Source organism: Nilaparvata lugens, chromosome 11, assembly GCF_014356525.2.
Source record: "Nilaparvata lugens isolate BPH chromosome 11, ASM1435652v1, whole genome shotgun sequence".
In the NCBI taxonomy this organism is placed as follows: Eukaryota; Metazoa; Arthropoda; class Insecta; order Hemiptera; family Delphacidae; genus Nilaparvata; species Nilaparvata lugens.
In genome coordinates this window covers 22,709,112-22,726,693 of record NC_052514.1, presented here as the reverse complement: position 1 = coordinate 22,726,693, position 17,582 = coordinate 22,709,112, and the positions used below count along the sequence as shown (strand labels likewise).

General features: G+C 34.9%; 1 protein-coding gene across 15 annotated transcripts in view; it reads left to right on the top strand.

Annotated features, from left to right (window-relative positions):
- LOC111057090 (PDZ and LIM domain protein Zasp) overlaps positions 1-17,582 on the top strand; it is a 118,078-nt gene that overhangs the window by 39,651 nt on the left and 60,845 nt on the right. For all 15 annotated transcript variants that reach the window (XR_005572483.1, XM_039437883.1, XM_039437880.1 and 12 more), the window contains one exon: positions 15,451-15,602. Coding sequence is in view for 14 of the 15 variants with exons in the window: in XM_039437883.1 (XP_039293817.1) it covers positions 15,451-15,602 (152 nt within the window). In the remaining variant the exon portion in view is untranslated. The remainder of the gene's footprint in view (positions 1-15,450; positions 15,603-17,582) is intronic.

Genomic DNA, 17,582 nt, shown 5'->3' with positions numbered 1-17,582 from the left:
AGGTTTTCGAATTCCAACCCCCAATATGCTAATTCTCCAACAAGCTATAGAATTCTCAAACTCTATTCTTCAACAGTGTTTCTTCCATGTTTTTGAGGATTCTCATGCCAGAATATTGTACCGTTCGTATTGCTTCCTTTCATATCTCTCAAACTGGTTCCTCACTTATCTCTCGAGGTTCCTAACCGTTAGGCCTAGGCCTACTAGATTCCCAACTATAATAAAGCTTCAATTTTCAACCTCTATTTTCCAACAATGTTCATTACATAAGTAGGAAATTTGATGATCCAGATCTCTGAGTATTGTAACGTCCCATCATTCCATTTTTGTATGTAGTCCCATAATATCATCTTACCAACTACACATTCATAACTATATATCCTTCAACTATTATAAACCTTAAATTTCAAACCTCTAAGGCTCTTTAATTCAATAATTGTCGATGCTCCTGCTATATATTCTTATGACAGTATCAACTCATCTCTCCATTGATTCCTTCCAAAGGAGGATTTTTTAAATCAATCCCCTATTAATAACTTTTTAATCTATTTTCGCTTAGAAACATTTCGTCTATTCCATGAGCTTCCTTACATATACCACCAAGATCTCGTCCCCAACTAGGGAAATTTTTGTTTGGTCAGTTGTTTTTCTCTCAATCATGATTTTCGAATTACTTAAATAAGATCAAATAATGTGATTGTGATGCTACAGTTTCAAACCTGTATCCTGTTTCATTTGTCTTATTCTTGGAAAATCGAGATCTTGAATCAAATTTACCCAAAAATTCAATTTTGATACAAGATCAACAATAGAGTGATCAAGAAACAATATCTCATGATTATCTTCTTAAGAAGATATTTTCCATGTATCTAGAGAAAATGAGTCCATACATTCCAATCTCTCCACTACCTTCAAAATCTTAATATCATTGATATTCTATCTTCTCCAATCAATCAATATTTGCTGAGCATCAAATTGATTCTCGAAATCACTTTATCAGTTTGCAATTAGCTCGAGGCTATTATAATATGTTGAGTATTTGGACTGATACCTCTCCTACTTCCTACTACTATACCTCTCCTTATCCTACTACTATTCCTCTCCTACTTCCTATTCCTCTAATTTGTACTTACTATACTAATTGACTCTCTATAGCATGTTCCCTAGTCAAGTTGCAAGCCTCTCCATCTTCATCAGCATGATCTGTGAATATGTTTCTTGACCTAAATAATTTATATTCAATAATTCTGATAGATCTCTAAAGGTGCATACAGACTTGTGCGCCACGAACACGGGCTCAGATGATGCTATATTTATTATTTGTATCCTACTGTTTCTGTACTAATACAATAGGTTATAATAAAAATGACATCAGCTGATGAAAAGTGAAATGTTCATGTTTGTGGCGCTCAAGTGTGTACGCACCTTAACATGTGTGGTTAACACTGAACAAAATCAACATTTATTTATTTATTTATTCGTGGACAGAATCACAAATCATATAATTATGATTAGGAAGGAACAACAGGCTTGGCCTAAATCTATTCCATTCCCAAATTTTGATAAATTAATAAAATTAATTTTATTTGCTACTTCCCCAACATCGTCTTGCCTTGTCTGAAGGAGATATGAATGTCACTGGTATTAAAATTTATAATAAATTACCAGATAGCTTGGAGTCGATTGACAATGATGCTCTGTTAAAAAAAAACCTTAAAAAGTTTGTTGTAGAAGGAGAGTTTTACTCGTTGAATGAGTTTTTGTCTGGCTGACTTTTTCTGGCTTTTTATTATGTTATCTAAATCCAAAAAACATGTTACCCATGTGTATATAATTGTACTTATGACGACTGCGATATACAGACATCTCTTGTTATTGTATTTTTGCAGAAAATGAAGAATTTGAATTTGAAATGTCCAAAAAATAGGTTATGTTTCTAACATATCTCAATTCAGATTTCTCCATCTTGTTCTCATGTTTCCCTGATGATGCTGAATTGAAAAGTATTAGAAGCTCTAATTTTTTGCAGAAGATCAGGGCTGTATGCATAGTACATGCTTCAACTGTATCAAATTAGCTGTTGACTCAAACTGAAAATGAACCACATTATAATAAACGAGCCGTAATATGCATTCAATCCAGATCAAACAGAGATTCCGGTTTAACTGGCACTGTGCAGTCGACTTTTATCCAGTGAATCAATGAAAATCAAGGTACCATCATAGAGAAACGATAGCATAAGTAGATATCCCATGGTATGAGGCGTTTATGTCGCAACTTTTACTATTATCCCAAGCCGATAGTTCATGTAGTTCTTTACCATGCAGCTGTGTGATGCTGGTAGTCTCTCAAATTGTGCCGTTCATACACTATCACCCCAACAAAACAGTAAAAATTGACAATAATCGACAGTAATCGGCTTGAGATAACAGTAAAAGTTGCGACATAAATTCCCTATACCATGGGATATCTACTTACGCTATTGTTTCTCTATGGTACCATTTACTGCAATATAGTATGTGATGGGAGTTATTCAGTAGGCTATCATGCTATATCATATTATTAAAGACATTTCCTCAACTGCTGTGTGGAGCTTGAAAAATCCAAGAATCAAAGACGAAAGCACGGAAAACTCGTAAATAAAGTGTAGAGCAGAATCTAATTTTCAATCTTAAGCCAGTTGAATAGTCAACCCGAAAAAATAGGTCAATCTTCAGAGCTCGTTCACTGAAAATACAAGTAGTTAGCCGTAAAACGATTTTCAGAATGTAAGGAACAATGCTGTAAGACAGTACATTGGAGAATTGAATGATGCTGTAAAGTGCACCAAAATATTAATATGAGAGATAAAAGTTAAGAAGATTACTAAATGGTATAGCGAGGCTTGTTTAATTATCATTACAAACTCAAGACCATCGTTGATTACTCCAAAAAACTATTAAGAATTCAAGAGGTACTTGTGAGTTTCGAGACTGAAAACAACTGTTTAAAACAACAAACTTCTTGAGAAAACTGGAGAACGTTAAAAACTACTTACTGAAGTTGAAATTTCTGGCAATAAGGTCAATGCTTTTTTGAATTTCTCATGCACATAATCCTTTCCCTCACACATGTTCATACCGGAATGTGTAGCTGTGGGAAGATCCATGGGAAATGGTTCACAGGTTCTTATACAATTCATACTCAAATACAGTAAGACAGTGTTCAACTTTAAAAATCATGAAGCAATGGAGATGCTTTCTCAATATCCAACAACATTTCAAAATAATATTCTTTCATTCCAATTGAAATGAGAATTGAATGACAAGCATCACTTTATTGAAAACTCTTAGTTTTCAGTAAAGGGCATTGAAAAGAAGACGTGAATATTAAATTATTCGTCACAAAAAGCATGCGAATGATAAATATAAAATAAGATTTCATGTTTCTCTTATAGATTCAATGGTAAAAAGAATAATTGTAGCAACAATTTTGCAATGTCATAACAGACAACCGGGAAGTTCATGACAGTGCTCGGATCCGATTTCAGTAGAAACGATCTGGCCGCTCCATTGTGATGGGCTTGAAAAGACAGCTGGAAATATTGGGAAGGAAAGAAATCTGAGTAAGAAAGGGAACAGGCAGTGAATGAGATGGGAGAGCTATAGTCGAGAATCTGAAGTAAAGAGTGAAGAGTAGAGTAAAGGTAAAGTATAAAGTGAATGTAAAGTAAGTAAATGAGAGTAGAAAGTGGAAAGTGAATGAAAGGAGAGGGAAAGAGCTAGAGTGCTGTGGGATGAGGAAAGTGTGTAAAACGAATGAGGAGTAAGTTAGATGATGAAGGAGAGTGGAGGAAGAAAGGAGAGAGAAGAAGAGTGAGTGGGTGACATGGGAAAAAGACGTTTTGGGAAAGGTTAGCAGAACGTAAGATATGATGAGTTGAAGAGGTGGGGTTGTGTAAAGAAGGAGAACCCATAACAGGGATGTATAGGGAGGTATATAGAGATATTTTAGGAAATCTCGGAGGTAGAAAACTATAAGAAAATGCAAAGGGGAGGAAGAAGGAGAAGAAGAAGAATTGGCAAAGCTAGACAATAATAAGAAAAGGTGTAGAAAATGAAAGAGAGGGGAATTCATAACAATGAGAAAATTATGAGGTTTTGATGGAAGGAAGTAGAAGATGGTGGGAGAAATAAGGGAGAGGGGTAGAAATAAGATGGAGAATGAGAGGCAGGTAGATGCAAGATGCCATGGAGAAGGGAGTGATAGCCACAATAAATAATCCCAGAGAGTGACAAAATGGTTGAAACGTTATAGAGGGGGATACTAGGAGAGCAAGGGACAACAAGGAAAATGCTAATGAGGAATGAAGAGGGAAGGAAGAAGAAATGACCAGGACAGACAACGACTAAAAACGGAAAGAACTCGTACGAAATAAGTATTAAAAGCAGATGGAGAATGATTAAGAAATGATGAGGTAGCAACTAGGTAGAGTGGGAACAAGAAAAGAGCGATAGGGAGCAATGAAGTCCAAAGATTATGAAAAAAGTGTAGAGTCAGATTGAAGGAGGCGATAGGAGACAATGAATGTGAAGGAGTGAGAGAGCGGGTGGTACTATGGGAAGGGGATATTCTGAAGGAGAGAGAGAAAGGCTAGGGATGACTAGGAAGGCATAAAAAAATATTATGGAACATTAAAAAACAATGTTTGAGATTATGTGGGATACTTCCTTGATATATTTCCGATCAATGTGATGGTGGGTGGTAAGGCAGAGAGATGAGAAAAAAGGGATAGGGAGTATGGGGGTAGATAGAGTATGGATAAGATAGTGGATTGAGAAGGAAGATGACGGAGAAGAGGTGGTGAAGGTGAGAGGGAGTAGTTTGGGTAGGTTTTAGGTTGACAAGGGGCCAGGCGACATGTTCAAAGAACATACGATAGGAAAACGGTGGGCGGGTGGGGCAAGTGCTATGTTGAACGGTGTAATTACGATGGTTGCTGTCGCGGCGGCGGGAGGGGGAAGTGTGTAAAGGCAAGACAGGAGCAAGACGTTAGCGTCTATTCTTAGCGCTGGCACCGCGACGCTGCTCCCTTAAAAGGAGGACGCTGTGACGTCACAGCGTCATGTATGAGAGATGCGATACTGGCCGCTGGCTATTCACACCGCCGCATATTGGAGCAAGGAAGCGTGCGGCCAGGTTTGGAGGGCAACACAGAATAGTGCAGCATAGTGTTCAAATTCTTGCAGTGAGGATGTGAGAGCGGGGAAAATAAGAGGAATACTTGAAAGCTATAAGGAAGGGCTTGGAGGAGATTGAAATGTACTGTTCTAATTTTCCTCACAGCAAGAAAATTTAACAATAATTTCAACCTTGCAAATGTGCAATAATTTGAAATGAAGTGGATAGAATAATTGGCATTACTAAAACTGTTTCAGCCTGCGGTTGTTGTTTCTCTCCGCAAGCGTACTCAACCGTTTAATACCGCAACTGTACTAACCGATTATATCAATGTAAAACCTCTGAATGTATCAATTGACCAAGCGAAGTGAGGTCAAGATTCAAGTCGACGAATTTGCATTCCTCTTTATGTTTATATCTATGTTCCGCATTTACAGCGGAACTCAGCAATAGATTTTCATGAAATTTGACAGGTATATTCCTTTTTGAATTTCGCGTCGACGTATACATGAGGTTTTTTGAAATTTTGCATTTTAAGAATAATACAAAAGGAAAAGGAGTCTCCTTCTAATGCCAATATTACCGTAAAAATCTTACTTTAGAATGTCTTATCACTTGTAGTCTTGTGAACAGTAGACCTCGCGCAGTTATAAACCACAGTCTCCTCTAATACTGTCCATCAGAGTAAATTCTCTCCTGTCCTGTCGGCGAGATATCGGTGTTTAAACGATTAATGGCTGTTTAGGTTGTTGTTTCGACAATGCTAATAATATTTGATGTAATATGCTAATATTCTATGCTAGTATCATCAAAAGCTTTTCAAGTTGAAAGCAGAGAAAAGTCGGGGGAAAATACTAATGCTACTTCAAATTATCAATTGCATGCCTCACTGCATGCAATTAATAGTTCATACAACAGCGGTTTTTTTCACCAAGTTACATTGAGATATTGAATTGCATGCGTCATTGCATGCAATTTATAATCCACTCTACAGCTGATTTATGATGTATAATTTATTCTAAAGCTTGATTTTTACGGTAATATTGACGTTCAAAAGAGACTCCTTTTCCTTTTGAATTATCCTTAAAATGCAAAATTTCAAAAAACCTTATGTATTGATAGGTTGACGCGAAATTCATAAAGGAACATATCTGTGAAATTTCATGATAATCTATTGCTGCGTTCTGCTGTAAATGCGGAACATATAAACATAAATATAAACAAAAATACTGACATAAAGAGAAATGCAAAACTCTCGACTTGAATCTTAGACCTCACTTCGCTCGGTCAATAAATCAGCTGTCAAGTGGATTATTAATTGCATGCAAAGACGCATGCAATTTATATGTCAATGTAAACTTAATGTGGAATATTAATTGCAAGCGCTGAGGCATGCAATTGATAACTTGGATTAGCATATTACTTTCTCTCGACTTTTCTCTGCTTTTAACTCGGTAAGCTTTTGTTGTTTACAAAAAATTATTGTCGGTACAACAACCCAAACAGCCTTTAGTTGTTTACACACCGATATGCCGTCAAGCACTGCCGTTAATGATTTGGAGATTATTCAACATAAGTTATTGAGTTATCTTTATTTCAAAAAGTATAATACATTTTGTCCAATAGCTTTTTCCACTGAAACTTCGAGGTCAACATTTGAAGTCCAAGAATTGAAAACCAGAAGATCCATTAGAGCATTAATGTTATTATATGAAATACTAAATAATAATATCCATGCCAGATTTTATCAATTTGTAAAATTTCCATGTTCCATACAATAGACCAAGACTTCTTGGTGAAAAAAAAACTTTTGAAAAACTATGCTGCTCAATTGATGATTAAATTTTTTTTTTGAGCTCCAATCCTTCCTTTGGATATACATATTTTCCATACCCCTCTTTCATACCCCTTCACTAACTTTCCTGAATCTAACTCAAATATCGTTCCCTTCTAATCTTATTAGTTATACTGAATCGATGTGAATATTTAATGAAGTGCGAATTTTTTTTCTCTTGTTTTCCTTTTTAATTGTAATCTTTTTAACTTTACACCGTCACCGACATGTCAGTACATGACATACTCTGATGGACAGTATTAGAGGAGGCTGTGGTTTTTAACTGCGCGAGGTCTACTGTTAACAGAACTACTAGTAAATGAAACCTAACAATAACATTATGTGATAGAATATCCAAATAGAGTTACTTAAGTGTCAATAATATTATAGAAAATAGCTGGTACCATTGTATTTTTAAATTAAACACAAATTTGATTTGAAAAAGGACAACTTGAGGAAGACATGAATGTCGGAACTGATCGTGTTTTTAAAAAAATGCAAGGGTACTAGTTGTCTTCTATAATATTTATCTCATATTATGATGAATATTGCGACAACAACTCAAATCAAATTGATAGGAATGAAGTATTTGTGGAATCGAAGTGATGTGTCATTATGAATTTGCCAAGTCTTACCTAAGGAAGAGAAGAAGAGGTAGAGGTAGGAAGAGTGTGAGATGGCCAAGAGATACTGCTTTGAGAAACATGTGCTGGAAAACTCTTCAATTCAATTCCAAGAGAAACAATAATAATTGAGATTAGCTTACGAACAGAAGCATAGTCACCTCTACAGAGGTGTGGCTATGACAGAAGGGTCAGGTGGATGTTTAGCTTCCAGACAAGGTCGCGATCGACCCTCATGTAACAAATTAATATCGGGGCACCGAGCTTCGCTCGTTATCCTATTATATTAAGCGAGAAATTTCTGTATTCATATATCTGGTTATTTTTATATCTGGTATTTTTATATCTGGTTATTTTTATATCTGGCTATTTTTATATCTGGTTATTTATGTTTAACGGATCTCGAAAACGGCTCTAACGATTTTCACGAAATTTGGAACAGTAGGTTTATTATATAAAGATTCGATTGCACTAGGTCTCATCCTTGGTAAAACTCGCTGAACGACATTGAAAGGATAATAATATATTGTGTTCTGTCATGGCTTACTCTATCTATAGTAGGCCATGGTTCTGTGTATCAATAAATAATAATAACGAGCGAAGCTCGGTGCCCGATATTTTTTATTCATTGATAAACAGAACACAATTCTCTTAAATGATCGTGTTTATATTTCACAGCTGGCTATATCACATCTTATGAATTTAGGGGATGCGATATTTTGATTTTTCACATACTCACTCGCTCACTCACTTTTTCACTATCCACAGCTGTTTCAGCCAAGGATGAACTATCCTTTTAATGTCGTACAGCGAGTTTACCCAAGGATGAGACCTAGTGCAATCGAATTTTTATATAATAAACCTACTATGTTCCAAATTTCGTGAAAATCGTTAGAGCCGTTTTCGAGATCCGTTGAACATAAATAAGCAGATATAAATATATAAAAATACAGAAATTGCTCGCTTAATATAATAGGATAAAGCATGGGAGTGAACAAAACGATTAATTTTCCGATCGCGATTAAACACGATGTATTTAGGGCCGGTTACTTCGCCGGTAACTTAGCTAAATCCCGAGCCCGGAAACCGGCCCTTATTTTTTATGTTTATCCAAATGTTTTTATCATTGCCAGCTGATTAATAGCACTAGGAGCTAAACCACGACCCTCTCGTTCTATTCACATCTGAAAAATGAAAAAAAAAAAACAAATAATTGACATCTAAGAAAAAATGAACTACAACTGTGATAGCATTCACTATTATTTATATTCCTGTTCTTACGGGAAGAGTATATTATTGTATACCTCAATTTCTAATTCATGCGATGAGAGAAATGGGAACTTTTATGTTGTCAAATATGTTTTGTTATCAAGAATGTTTTGTCAGTGTAAGATTTTGGAAATTTATTATAAACTTTTATGTAATACTTTCAGAATTAATTTGAAATTAATGATCCATCGCGGCTAATCATTACAAAATAATAATATCCTTATAAATGTGTTAGTGAAATGGACTGGAACGTTGTTAGTAGAAGCAATGATTCAACGGAGTAATTATTTTGAATGGAGCTCGAGAGAGGAATTCATGGAAAATTTGAAGGGTGTTAGTCTGGATAAAAAAAATAATGCTCAAATAAATTTTATCTGGAACTCTTTTTGATACTGTCAACAAGTTGATTAAAATCACACAATCTCTACGATCAATACCGCTGAGTGTAATCTCATTAGAATATCTGAATTCGAACCATTGAGCTGACATTAATACCCTGTATTGCATTTGTTTCATTCACAAATCCGTGCAAAGCACTTTATCAGGTGACGAGTACCTATAATAATCGAGCTCTTTTGTCGTGGTGGTGATATATTCGTTATCAGAGTTTGATTAATTTTGTCTGTCAATCAATAGTAAATGATTAAGGCTTGGATGAGTCACTCATTATCATTCTTCACCCATTTATTCACTCATTGCTTGTGAGTATTCACGTATCAGTCGATTGCTCACTCACGCTCCGGTTACTAGCTGTAACGCTGTTGAAGAAAATACCTCTTTTGCCATTTTGTGAAGGAAAATGAGAGTTTTTGATTGAGAGTGATTTTGACAATCTTCACAGCGCAGGAGATTGAAAATAAGTTTTGATTGAAATAATAAAATATCATTGATTTATACAATTTCTTCTGATTGTGTACTTCTATGATTGCAGTGTTGAAATTGAATCGTTTGAATAATGAAAATGCCTAAAAGCATAATACAATTGATAAATTTTTTGATTCTATCATTTGTTCAAAATTTGATTGTGTAGAACCGTACGTCTGTAGAACCATTTTGTAGGTTAAAGACAGGGGTGTCATGTTGGAAGCAAGCATTCGAAGGGGCTTTAACCGAATCAAGTTTTGTCAAAATATCTAATGAGAGTGTAAAATTGAATAACATTTTTGGTGGAATTTCCGACAAGAATATAGAATATCTTTTCTCATTCATATTTTCTATTTTATGAGCTTTATTATGAAAAATGAAATTGAATATTGGATGTTCACTCTTTCGGCAGTCGCGCTGTTGTAATAAGTACAACAGTGTCAGTTTTTTTTGCTGTACAAAATTATTGAATGGGGTGGTGTCAGTAAATGAGTCACCTATGCATTCAAAAACTTCCTCCCCATCACTCCACTGAGTTGCAGTATCAACCGAGCAAAGGTTCAGTCTTTAGGTGCCATTTAGTCGTGACAGTTCATAAGTCGCACTTAGCATAAGATAGGGGATGACTGTATACGGGGACTGTCAACGAACCAATAACACAGAATTAATGGCTTTGCTTGACCTTATTGGACTATGAAATGGTAATCGTCTAAATATTCATTGGCTTAAAATAATCCAAGAAGATGGAAAAAGTAATTATAGAATTAATTAATATGTTTTGACAGCAAACAGAGTACAGAGTGCTATACGGAATTAAATGCCATTTCAAATTATTTAACAACTACCGTAAACAAAAGTGACTTGAGATTTGCATATACTGTAACTAATAAAGAAATTAGATTTTTCCCAGTTCATAACATGGATTTTGATAAGGATCAACAGTTCGACACCAATTCAATGTACTCAAGATTGATCATGGATAAAGTTTTACCACATTGATCATACATAAAATTATTCTACATTGATCAATAATATCAAAGAGGTATCCTACATAATTTTGAATATTTTTTTAAAATTGCTCTTCAATAATTTTCCTTATTCCTCCAGTGTCAGAGGTTGAACACAATATAAAGTATATTTTGTATTAAATATGTGAACTTGGCCTATCCAGTCTTCAAGTAATATAAATACCATGGAGAGAAGGCATGTATGGATGGATTCTCATTTTTTTCACTCAATAAATTTCAAGTTTTGTAGGCAAGTTGATGAAGTAAGTATATTTCCACTCAACTCACAAATATATTAGAAATAAAATTTAATTATATATGTGAAAAAATGTTCTGTCTATCTTCTGTCTATATTGTCCTCCTGTTTTTGCTCTTTCAACAACCGGATTTTCTTAACAAGATTTGAAGGAAACCGACTAAACACTTGAAGAAATTATACAGTTCAACTCTAACTGGAAACTGAAACTCAGTAACTCCAATTATCGTCAAGACCTGACGTAACAAGTATTAATGGTCTTAATAGTTAATGTGTGCGTGTTAGGAGTTCTTCACAAAATATACTCTCCATCTGAAATGTCTACCTATGTAGCTTTCTCTCTCCTCAACCAACTCTTTCCTACAAGCAAGAAGCCAGAGTTGCTTGTGGTTTGTGAGGTTACAACAGTGAGGGATGTTATATATGGTTTTAGTAATGTTTTGAGTGTGTTAATGAGTGTGGTTGAGCATTGCAAACTCTATAAATAATTCCAAGTAAAGTTATGTAGAGATGTTTTGTGTGCTAAGGTTACGTAGAAAATAAGGTATAACATGCATTATTCGCTCTTTTCATCGAATCCAGTAAAGTGATTGGAATTCATCTATTCATTCATCATCAAAAAAAAGTAAAACGTTACGATTGTTATTCAAATTGATGGAGCAGTGTATGCAACATGAGAAAAATCTATTACAGGGAATTGCACCTCAAGAAATATTTTGAAATGGAAAGATGAATTTAAATCACTAATAAGTACGAGTGGAGGATTCATTTCTTGTTATAAAAATATTTATTGAATATTAATGAAGGATTGAGAATACATATGAAGCCCAGTATTTCGAATCTGCCATTTATTTTTGTTGCTGGATTGATTGGTATACTCTCCAGTAATTATCCACAAACCCTTTTATTCTAAGTAAATCAACTTCCAGTTCGCTGTATTATTTCACATAACTCCTGTGTTTTGGATGGATACGTAAAGTCGTCGGTCCTGGCTGCCTAAAAACAATCGTTGGGTCTGTCAGAGGCCCTTTATTTGATCAGGTGTGACCTGAAAGCTTTGACACCAGACCTGAGCCAGTCAGGCCACTCGATAATCGTGAATCAGATATCAATTTTGTGTGACTGGTGGCATGTAGTTTCACATAATAGAAATTCACATCATGTCGTTTCCTACCACTCAGATATCAAGTAAGCTTTAGTGACACACATGATCAATAAATTCAGCTTCAACTGAATAAATCATTATAGTTCTCAGGTTTAGCATAAGCTTAATGTTCAGCTTTCTTCATGATTTAGCATTATCTTTGTATGCAGTGGATATATCTGAGCACAATTTAATTTTCGAAACTATTTCTCGAATGGCGCTTGAGTGCTGACGTCATTAGAACCCATTCACTGAAATAGACGTAAACATTGCAGATTCCAACGACTATTCAAATTCACCTTCAAGGTAGCTGAGCTGTTGAGGTGTAATTCTGGGCTGGAGACATTCCAAAAACGAAAAGGTGTGATGTAACAAACATACGGTTCCTCTCTTTAGCTGCTAACATTCTCAGTTTAATTGGATAATTCAAGTTCAGCAGTACTCTCAAGTATTTTTGTCACTCAGAAATTATTTTCATTCAAATTACTTGTCATAACAGTACGTTCTAAAAATGTGATGTTACGGCAGATGTGAGACATTAGAATACGTCTATGTCGAACTGAAATAAGCAATTCACTTATTGATGTGTTAAATGCTCCTTTTATTTTTAACAAGCAGCAGTTTACAAGAGTCAGAAGCAAGCATTCTTAAGAACTAAAATTATGATTCACTGCAGTGATTCATTACACACCAAACTGTTTAATAATTAGCCTGAATGGAACAATCAAACCTTTTTTAAACCTTCCAGAGCAATCAGAAATTGTTGAGTATTCGGTGATCATGGTACTAAGTTACAATGAAATAAAAAAAATGCTCTAGAATCTCAATTCATATAATTTTATTTTTTAATTTCAAAGCCTTGTATTAATGATTATTAAATCAATTATAAACTAACTGGAAAGACTTCTTAGATGAGTATTTAGAGAGACCTAAAAATTCTCTTCGCAAGAAGATCGTGTATTGTATTTTCTGATGAAGTTCATTCATTCTAACAGATGTTATCTTCCAGCTGTTGAGTAATGAGGTTCTTTTCTTGTTTTTCTCATTATCACAATTTTTTTTCACTGTGACACATTTCTCAAAAACCTTCTCTCGATTATTTTGAAATGAAATGATACCGATTCTACAAATGACCCATTTTCATTTTACTATTTTGGAATTTTTTTTATAAAAATAGGCGTTTCATCTCCAAACAGCTATCTGAATGCTATTTTAAAAATACTGAGTTATTTGTAAAATTCGAAGACTTGCGATCCCTTGAAATGTTTGTAGGTTGAAAAGGAGAGATGGCAGACGAACAGATAAATTGCTTCGACATTTACGACAGACGAAGAGAGATAAGAAGCTGGGAATAGACAGTGCGAGGGTGTGAAAGTGTGTGGGTGTGAGAAGGACGGAGAAAGAGGAGTGAGGAGGCAACAGAGGAGAAAAACTCTTCAATGCAGAAAATTTGAATCATTGCTGAATTTAATTCAGGAGTCGTCGACATTTTTTATGTAGCGCCTTCTCATTTCTCGCTCCAACCCAACATCCCAACAACGACCCATTTTAATATTTATAAACAGTGTTGCCAATCTGCAGATTCTAAATGAGCCTCGGCGAGCAAGCTCGAATGCCAGTAATCACCGCCGCCTGGAAATAACTTGCGACAGAATTTATTTTCGTCCAGTCTTTTGAAAATGAACGACAAAACATTGCGATTCTATCGTTATGTGTGGTTGTTCATTTGACGTTGTCCTGTTGATAAGCATTGCCTTCATTTTGTAGAATAAACTAATGTTCTATTCTCTTAAGTTATGATGACAGGATGGATATATAATGACTTCAATCATGATTAATTTTTTTCAATGGAGATAATTTATTTGTCAATACAATAAAGAGGATAACTATTTTACTTCAAATTGAAGTACATAAACAGTTTATCCTCTGTCAGTGTACTGCCGTTACTGCTGGCAGAGACATGCTGATAGATTGTGAAGAGTTCGACATTAATCCTCAAAGTTCCTCATTTCAGAAATTATCTCCATTCATACATCTGCATAAACAAACTCTTCAGACCAGACAAAATATTCACAAGGGTGAAAGTTTCAAGAATTTCAATGTATCTTATTTCAACAAGGGTGCAAATAACCTTAGAAGAAGACACAAAATCCGCAAGTTTTCCTGTATTGCATTCATGTTATGAAACTTTCTCGAATATGCTGTACAGTGGCTATCGTGAAAGGATAAGAAAAGAGGAGAAATAAACTCATCGAGCTCTGCATTCGTCTGATCGATTCTATGAGTAATGAATCGATAATGGTTAATGAATTATTCTATTCGTCAACTATTTATATTATTCACTTGTATCTGCTGAAATTTATTGGTACAACTATAATGATAAAGGAAGAAATTGACCTATACACGTACGCGATAGGAAATTCACGAATGATGTGAAACATGAGCTACTGGACTGATTCACTTGAAATTTTGCATTATGATTTTCAATTTACCGAGGATAGTTAAAGGACTATTTTTATTCTTCAAGATTCTAGTAGGTCAAGTTTTCAGTTTGTTTTCAATAAATGGATGAATATTTTTTTATAGAAGGGTACAAAATATGCTGCACCAAGATTCTGGCATTAGTATATTCAGGAAAGAGGCAAAGTTCTTGAAGCAAATACCTTTATTTCACATAATGGCTATTGCTATTATCCTATGGAAACCATGGCTTTATAACAAGCATTGATAGTAATCTCGTAAATCGCTCAGAAAAGTCTCAAACGCTTGGCAGTTGTTCTCGATTAAATGCGAAACGTTTGAGAAAAATATGTTCTCAAGAACTGTGAGTTCAAAGATCTTGATTGAAGTCAACACTCCTACTTTGGCTTCTAACCAGAAATCCCAATATATCACACTTAAAACACAAATCTCAACTTGTTCTGAGTAGTACCCAGCAAAACGTGTAAGGTCGGATCAGTAATTAGTCAAAGCCTCGTGAAAGAGATACCAAGCCTGGTGCCAATTAATTATTAGTCTAGAGTTGATGGGTGGCGTAAAACTTGAAGAGAATAGAATAAACAGAATAATAGTAATAGTGCGTCCCACAGTAAGTAGCCTAATAGCCTGACAAGCTGTAGTAAAGTAGCCTATTGTAGTTCAGAATGATTTGCCCTATGAAAATTGAAACTATAAGAAAGTAATTCGGAAAGAATTTCATTTATGGGAGATAATGATTTTATCAAAATATCAATTTGTTGTCTATTAGTAAATATAGTTGAATATGAAGTCATATTTTGCAAAATGTTTTGTAGGTGAATGGAAACAGTCTGGCAGAGAAAGCCGGTCTGCAGGTGGGTGACGCAGTAATCAGAGTGAACGGCCAGGAAGTGTTCAACTTGAGACACAAGGATGCTCAGGACATCATCGTCAGGAGTGGCAACAACATCGAGATCTCCATCCAGAGGTTAGTATAGCTTTCAATAAGAACAATCGCACTGAGCAATTTTTGAATTACATGTTTTTCAAATTACATAGGTATTAATTTCCCGTTATAGTTCGTTAAAAAGTTGAATAGTTATAGTTCCCGTTAAAAATCATGAACTGAACACAATGAAATAAGTTCTATCACATATTACTCTTTCATTACTTTCGTAGGAAACGTACTTGAAAATTTACTTTTTTTTAATGTGGTTTGCATTATCAAGTCCTTCAATAATGTAATTTCATGTCTTACTCAATTGAACTGGTAACATGCACAAAGTTCATATGTTTAACTTTTTAAAATTTCTACTATTAAACCCTGTGATTTGGTTTTCAAATAGAACTGATTCAAATATGTACAGAAATGTTTGATAATGACCAGCTCATTCATGAAGCAAATATGGAGGTTGACTCTATTCAACTTATCAACTAAGTTTCAGAAGAACAAGATAATCGTTATAGGTTCATATAGTTCAGGTAGAAAGGATTAGGCCTACTGTTACTAAAAATTCTCTGTTAAAAAAGTTTATAATATTCAGCAAATGTTCTTATGATTGGATAAATTCTCATTTATTTCTCACTCTCCATCATAGTGATTATACTAACTTCTTTTAATTGTGATTACTTCGAAGTGAGTATTGGCTGATTGATTTCTTCCTTGAGTAACTGACCTGACTAAACTAAACTCATTGAGCAACCGATTATCATTATGATTCATCTAGATAGGCCTACTGGTATCATTTCTTATCTCATACGTCGCGATATTTCTGATATTGAATCTTATTCCTTAATTGACAGAGTTGAAATCCTTGTTGAGCAAAATATAATTAAAAAATAAGCACATTTGTTACTTTGTGTTATCAAATGTAATTCCTTGAGGAACACTACCTTGCAACTAAATCTCTCCCAGCTGTATATTGGAGAAGCTTGTCACACATTAATTACACGTTTTGTCATTGGCAAACAAGCTGAGCCATTGATGAGAAGTGCATGTGTGTGAGACATATTACAATCGACGGGAGGCATTGAGAACAATCACTCACTGTGGTCCCGGTGCCGGAGAACGGGAGCTTGCTGCTATATGACAGATGATTGTTGAACAGTTAATGTTCCCATGGGTGATTATTGTTCATCTCTGGAACCTAGTGCTGCACTAGCTCTATGCTACCTTGATTTGTCTTCATGCCAAGCAGTTCCCTAATGATAACGGTCTGCTGGATTCCGTGCCACTCTCTTTGTTCAACTGCCTGATGTATTAATCTCAGCAAAACCATTCATTCTACTGAATCAAGTCATAGATTTGAATAACATCGTTATTTGCACTACCTCAACATTGAGTTGAATGAGATCGCATTATTCACTGTTTATTCTACAACTTCTCATATTTGCATGATAAGACTGTGTATTCTGGTTTCATTTGAGAGGTTATCATGATGGATTGCTTCTTATGTACGGATTGATACATACTTGTTTGCTAATACTTGCACAGAATCAACAGCAGCCTGCGCCAGAATTACTCACAATCTTAGTACACTTAATAATAGCTCACATTTGATGCAGATTCCCCAAAATAGAAGTTAGCTCATCTCCATTTTCAGGTTTATGAAAGGGAGAATTATTCCTCTCTCTGGTTAAAAAAGGAGAGAACTTGATTGAAAATGAGTAATAAACTCAAAAACAATACTATCTAATATTCAATCATGACAATACTGATAATCTAGTTAAAAATAAGAAATGAACTAAAACACAATCCTCAAATTCAATCATGACATATTGTACTGACAATCCATATGCACAAGGCAATACGCTGCACAAGGGTCATTGGTATCTTCCACTAGCTGTTATAGGAAACTGTGATTGGAAATGTCATGTACCTTTGAGCTCCGGACATTTCCAATTCCGCGTTCCCTTAGCAGCCATCCTAAGTAGCTATCGTATCGGCGTTCCTGTAAAGCATGCTATA